This window comes from Lipotes vexillifer, unplaced genomic scaffold, assembly GCF_000442215.2.
Source record: "Lipotes vexillifer unplaced genomic scaffold, Lipotes_vexillifer_v1.1 scaffold138, whole genome shotgun sequence".
In the NCBI taxonomy this organism is placed as follows: Eukaryota; Metazoa; Chordata; class Mammalia; order Artiodactyla; family Lipotidae; genus Lipotes; species Lipotes vexillifer.
Window position 1 is genome coordinate 2,086,137 of NW_006797971.1, and position 7,401 is coordinate 2,093,537.

General features: G+C 37.2%; 1 protein-coding gene across 1 annotated transcript in view; it reads right to left on the reverse strand.

The window, feature by feature from the left end:
- CPS1 (carbamoyl-phosphate synthase 1) overlaps positions 1-7,401 on the reverse strand; it is a 145,770-nt gene that overhangs the window by 9,620 nt on the left and 128,749 nt on the right. Inside the window, exons 32-34 of the mRNA XM_007470013.1 lie at positions 7,378-7,401; positions 4,666-4,740; positions 1,789-1,887 (exon numbers count right to left, since the gene is read on the reverse strand). The exon at positions 7,378-7,401 is cut by the window's right edge and continues 162 nt beyond it. Coding sequence (XP_007470075.1) covers positions 1,789-1,887; positions 4,666-4,740; positions 7,378-7,401 — 198 coding nt within the window. The remainder of the gene's footprint in view (positions 1-1,788; positions 1,888-4,665; positions 4,741-7,377) is intronic.

Below are 7,401 nucleotides of genomic sequence, written 5' to 3' on the forward strand. Positions count from 1 at the left end.
TCCCTACAAAGCAAAAATTCTGTTCACTGATGCCAAAATCACACTAATACTTCATGGGGATCAAATTAATTTTTGCTTTACATTTCCCTGCAGCACTGGAACCAAACAAGGCACAATTTTATACATCACTGCCTTCTTAAAGTGGTATTTTAAAATGTTAGCACTATTCTGATTAGTTGTGAGGACACGGACTAAGGGCATGGTCTCCTCTGGATGCCCCCAGGTCTCACATTAAACTTTAAGCCATAACTAGAAGTTGGAGAAATACTCTTATACTTGTGACTTAATAATACTTAATACCCATTATAATGTGATGAGTCTCTCATACGGTGTGATGTGTCTCTGAACTGCCATTAAGCTTAGCAATTGCAATTCATCTTGTTAGCTTCTGTTCTAACTGTTCACCATCGCCCTTCTGGCACCTTTATGAAGCAAAATCCCAATTTAGTCTTTGCAGAAACTTCTCCAAAGCCGCTACCCATCCAGTCTCCAGAGACTAATTTGCTGATATTAAGGCACTCTAATGCAACAGCATCTCTAATAATTACCCACTGGTTTGAAAATACCTGGTATTATTCTAATTATATTTTTATTGATTTTTATGTAACCATGCAGGATTTGAACTTATTAAAAGTATGGCAGGGGTGATATATAAAACCATCTATTGTTATTATAGGCTCCAAGAATTACTAACCTCAAATGAAAGTGAATGATCAGTTGGGAAACATCTAGTATTTTTCAGGAAATTTATAAACAAACAGTTTGTACACTCTTGCAATAATATTCCAAGGAGTAATAAGAGTTTCCTGGCTCCCATTTTGTCCTAAGATTTACATTTGACTTGCAATAATAAACCAGTAATGTCCTTCTCACTGTATGAAGATATTCACGTATAATTACTTCACCCTGCTTTGACTTAGAAGGTTTACTAAGTAAAAATATTTCAAGAACTTCCACAGTACACTGTGGGATGTGCTGACTTTCTTAAGCCCATTAAGTCACTGCCCTTTAAGAACTTTCAATTCATCTTGGAGTGTCAGGCTAAGAAAATGTCTCAAATAATGCCCATGTCTTCTTCAACTTTGAATCTTTGACATTTAGTAGAAATTGAAAATGTGAATGAATGAATGTAAGGAAGGAAGGAACAGAGGTCAGGAGGGGATAATACTGACTTCAGTTTGGGATGTGTTGTGTTTGAGACATCCAGATAGAGGTATCCAGCAAATTGTTGGAAACAGTGGATGGCTGAGGATAAAGATTTAAAGTTGATAGTTTTAGATGGAGAGTGGATACCACAGACATGAATGAGCTGGCAAAAGGGAAAGTCAAGAGAAAGAACTAGACATAGACATAGACACAGACTCAGAAAAAGAGTTGAGACCCAACCTTATGGAAAGCCTAGGTTCAGAGGCTAAGGAGGTAGAACTAAGAATAAAAATATAGAAAAGATGTAACCAAAGAGTAGAATAGAATCCTTTTGACGTTACTCTAAATCCTGTTCAGGATAAGTATCACTTCACTAGAGATTTTTTTCTTTTCTTTCTTTCTTTCTTTCTTTTTTTTTTTTTTTAGTTGTTTATTCACTTATTTGTGTTGGCTGCTGCAACGAGAAAAGGCAAAAATCAGGGAACAGACAGAGTACAAATGTCCATTCTTTCTAGAAGTTGCTGGGGTTTTTTAGTGGAACTTTAAACAAATCTCCCCTCTTCTATACCACCATTAAGGTCATTTCCCCCACCAACTTCCAGCATGTGCCCACAGGTATGCATACAACCACAAACCACTTACCTGAATTCCAATCAGGATGCCTTTCTGGGGTATCTTAAATCCTGTGGAAAGCATTGCCTTTAGGAAAGCGGTATGAATACCTTCACCAAAGCAAGCCACCTGTTTAGAATAAATGAAAAAAATAAAGTAAAAGAAAGCAAATGATAGTCACCCAACCTTACCAAAAAACAAACACAAATGAAAAGTCAGAGACTCCTATGCTAGATTTTATTGAGTTGCCCAAGGACCATGTAATCTGAATCCAGGGATTAAAAATCTGGCTAGGGCAGACGTATCTTGTGTTTTTAATTAAGTATTATGAAAAAATAAGCAATTCTTTCTCTATCCAACAACACTCCATGGAGCAAAGTAACCGGATTCTACTGTGAGATATTTGGATACAAATTACAGCTTCTGGCCCATAATATGGTGAGTTACCAAATGTTAATACGACTTAACGTTTAAATAACGGTATATGTCTTGTATGCTATGCAACAGGGCATGAATTCATGGGTCAGTAGCACAAATGCATAACTGCCGATCAATCAGGAGTCATTTCATATGTATGAGAAAGCCTTCAGAGAAATTCAATAAATCTATGAAAATCTCAAAGGAACTTGTTCTTTTATTATTATTATTATTATTGTTTTCACAAAATGAACCAAAATACCTTGCTACTAGTCCTGAATACTATAGTCTAAAGTAAAAAAAATTCCAAATTAACATATAATGTTGGGATATACAGAGGCTTCCCCTAGGGTAACTGTGCTACAATATAACTACAAGTCAAACTCCCACACTAACTACAGAACAAGTGGTATATCTGAGCATGATAGGAGTAGATTCTGCCATGCACATCATCATTTGGCATGGGTAGAGAAGCACCATTAGAGTAAATAACACTGATGGCTAAATTCATTCTTTAAGCAAATGACTACCTTACTGTCAAAGGCAAGTTCTCATGACTATGATTTTCAGTTGATCACCAGTACATGCTGCTTTTTACTCCACAGTGAACATTTTCTTTGGTCAAGAACTGGCTAATAACCAAATTAGTAATGTCACCCTAAGCTAACAGAACCCAAACCATACTGAAAGAACCTGGGCAATTCCATCATAAGTGCATATACAACCCACAAGAGGTTTCAGCAGTTTTCTACAAATAACATAAAAAGTAGTTAAATATGTAAGTAAAGATTAGGACTAACATTCCCACCTCACCACTAGGAAAGCTAAAGGTTTATTTAATCCCACAACAAGCCATTTTAACACTGAAAATGTCTCTGAAGCATAACTGAGATTTCACTAAGCTAGAATTATTGTTATGATTTCAGTTATAAAACAGAACTTGTAATATTGTACTTAGTGACACTTGGAAATATGACTCTAATGGAAGAATTATCTCTCTGTACTTCTGAAACAGATACAAGAAAGGGGGAGCTGAATTTCTAATTCTCTCATATTTTTTCATATTTCAACAACTCCAATAACGTATGTCTGGAGGCAGAATGGACATAGATACAGTACTGAAAACAGATTTGCCACACTAGAGAAAACAGCATGAAGGAAAACAGATCTCTCCCTGATGTGAATTCTGGGCTGGCTGAAAACAGCCCTGCTACTGAGTGACCAAGGGATCACGATGAATATCAGAGTAGCTCCTTAAACAGCAGAGAAATGTAATGTAAGTCCCTTGTTTTCAAGTTAGGTTTTCTCATCTAGTAAATTAACAGAAGCAGCAAAGGAGCTAAGAGAAGGCAATCATCAGTACAAATACGAACAAGATCGCCATTTACTCCTCACTGCCTCCCTTCCTGTTTCACTTGGCTTCTCATCACAGATCTTGCTTGCAACCAGGCAACCATATAAAATATCACGTATATGTTGCAATTAGGTATCTTCCCCTCTCAGGTTTTCCTCAGCACCAAGAGGAAACAATGACGCCTCCCAGTCTGATGTTGCCACCCCTGTGGGCACTGATGAGAATCTGAAGGCTGTACCTAGTAAGTCTGTCAAGGGCTAGGTGATTCATAAAATGTCCTGGCACTAACATGTAGGGAACTCTCTGGAATCTGACAGCTTTCTACAAGAAACACATTTCACGTTCTTAAAGAAACCTTCAGGGGGCTTCCCTGGTGGCGCAGTGGTTGAGAGTCCGCCTGCCGATGCAGGGGACGCGGGTTCGTGCCCCGGTCCGGGAAGATCCCACAGGTCGTGGAGCGGCTGGGCCCGTGAGCCATGGCCGCTGAGCCTGCGCGTCCCGGAGCCTGTGCTCCGCAACGGGAGAGGCCACAGCAGTGAGAGGCCCAGAAACCTTCAGCTGACAGAGTCCTCAACACAAGTGAAGAGGGACGTCCAGTGGCCACAGTCCCACTATAGTTTTTAGATAATCCCCAGGAAGTTAAAGTTGCTTTTAAAGTGGTTCTGGGATTTTGCATATATCTGCAGATCCCAAAGTATTTTGGCCCCATTATCTTTCTGCTGCTGTACATTCATTCCACATATTGCTAGTAAAATCTAGATGATCTAATTTCATAGTAGCAAGGAAAGTTAGAGGAAGCAAGAGGTGCTGTTACAGAGAGATCTGAGAACCTTAAAATAAAAATACCTGGCAGATATTTACCTAGACATCTAGAGGAATATTTGAAAGATGTTCTCAATGTGTAATGTGGAAGTGAATGACACATGTTGAAATATAACTGAGAATTTAGACTCTGGGCTACAAAAGTCAAAGATTTTTCCTCAGCTCAAAATGCCTAAGTCCTTTCAGACTTACTCTGATAGCAAAAGAAGTATCCCACTAACTACTTACTAACTTGCTTTACTATATTCAGATCATAAAAGCATAGATTTCAAAGTAGATTTAATGAAAGTGGTCATGGATCATTAACTAGTTACCTCTCCAGTAGAAGCCATCTCACAACGCAGAATGGGGTCAGCGTCTCTCAACCGTGGCCAAGAAAACATTGGAGCCTGTCAAAAATAACGGGTAGGAAAAATATGTGAGAGAAGGGTATAAAAGGTATAAAAAGGGATAAAAATATTTAGTGAATCATCTCTCATAGGGTTCATTTAGGCTACAGTAGACATGTAAAAAAATTTCTTTGGTCCAAGCATCTGACTTGAAAAGTGGCTTTAAACCTCTGTTCCAGGAATTTCTTGAGCTTTGGGCCAAAAATTGGGTTAAATAATCACAAATTATTTCTGTAAATAGGGCCCCAGTGACCCGTCTAGGCCAGTGTTTCTAATCTGGCTTACACATATTCTTACTGGAGTGATTTCAAACGAAGTATATTGGGCACTGGTCTCCCCAGACACAGAGTTCAAACACACATTTTCCTTGGTAGGCTTCTGAAACATTCCTCTTCTTGTTCTGATTATGTGGACTTGCAACAAGCCACATTGCCAGAAATGTCTGTCTGCAAGCTGACTTAGGAGACATTAAAGTGCTGTTGATACCTCTTTAAAAACTTTGAAAAACATTTTGCTTAGGAACACTTTTGCCCAGAACTTTCATATGAATTAGAACATAGATAGCAGTGCTTCCTTTTCATTTATTTTACCAATGCAATTCACTAAGAATCAAATTCTTGTTTCTTGCATATATCCATTTATCTAGTCTAGACTATACCTCTTTGATTCTGGTACCTCTCTAAGTCATCATGGGAATTCTAGCTTGGGGTCATTTCACTGGGTCATCCTAGTCAAGTTATCATATATTCCTGCCCTGTAGCCTCTCTCTATCTCATCTGTTGATATCCATCCACCTCACTAGGACTATATTAAGATTGACTTTGAATAAGTAATTTGACAAAAAGTCAAGATTCATGCACAAGGATAACTAGGAAAGAAGTAAACTGAAAGATACAGTGCATTTCGAAAAGTTCATATCTACCCCTCAGTATTGTTATTAGTTGGAAATTGTTTCATACACATATGTGTGTGTGTGTGTGTGTGTATTCCTGTGGTTAAGAATAAAGAAACATGAATTTGAAATTCATATATAGAATTTCCAGTGGAAAAATACTTTTCGGGGCCTTCTTCTTATTGGTCTCAAACAGTAAAATCCTATGTACATATATTCCCACTGAAAGCTTTTAACAATTTATGTTGTGTCACAGCTTCCAGGAATAAAATGTTACCCTCCCCCAACATAAGAGGTGACATTCCAACCCAGTGCGCTATAAAATCCAAGGCATCCTAAATTATTAACTTAAATAAGATTAATAAATATTTTTTGATCTATAGCTTCAACTTAAAACTTCCACTGTAAAAGTCAGAAGTCAGAGTCTCAGCTGTAACACAATTATGGTTGAGGTCACTAGTACACATAAGAGTGGAAACCTGCGAAGGCATCCAAAGTACGTAAATGTCACATAAATATATTATACAATATAAGTTAATTTTTTGTATGCTTTATCTAAAGAATTCAAATATATTTACATATCTCACTAATCCTCATAATGTCCAGTGAGGTAGTTAAAGGTCATTATTATAAATACTCTGTTCATGGGCATACTGAGGCAGCTAGAGGAACACAATGGATTTATTATTAAGTTCTTATTCAAAATATACACATATACAGGCATATCTTGTTTTATGATGCTTTGCTTTATTGCACTTCATAGATACTGCAATTCTTACAAATTGAACGTTTGTGGCAACCCTACATTGAGCAAGTCTATTGGCACCATTTTTTCCAACAGCATTTACTCACTTCATGTCTCTGTGTCACATTTTGGTAGTTCTCACAGTATTTCAAATTTTTTCATTATTATTATATTTGTTATGGTGATCTGCGATCGGTGACCATTGATGTTACTATTGCAAAAAGATTATGACTCACCAAAGGCTCAGATGATGATTAGTATTTTTCAGCAATAAAGTAGTTTTTAACTAAGGTATGCACATTGTTTCTTTAGACATAATGCTATTGCACACTTAACAAACTACAGTACAGTGTGAATATAACTTTTATACGCACAGGGAAGCCAAAAAAACTGTGTGGTGGTCTGGAACCGAACCCACAATATCTCCAAGGCATGCCTGTATTTGAAGTTAGTGAACAAACCTTAAATTTTCCTGATCACTCTTCATAAAGGTGCCATCAATTTCATTGCCCTCACAGTACCACTGTGAAAAAATTCTGCCACTAGAGAAAACAGGAACTAAGCCAAGGCAGTAAACATTTAACCAACACCACAAGGTAACACTTTTACAAGATTCATGCATTCCTGAAGTCTTGGCACAACTGAAGCCTTATCCCAAGAAGATATGTTCAGAATTTCTGTCTACCAACTAAACTGGCAGCATTATGCATCAGCTTCATAAATGTAGTTTATAAGTCACTCAGCTAGTTGGTTTTGAGGTTATGTAATTCTAAATATTATTTTAATTTTTGAAATGCACAATAGTACACATAAAGTTGCCTGTACAGCAACTGCATTGCTATACATTGCATTGCAACTGCATTCAAAGCAAACATCATAAACCCCTAGTCTAGCACTTCAGTTACAAGGTTCAGAACGTATCAAGATTATTTTTGATGAAAAATTATTCCTTTCATTTCTTTGGAACTTAAAAAATGACTAAGATTTTTGAAAATATTACCTTAATTGCAACATAGTCAGCAGG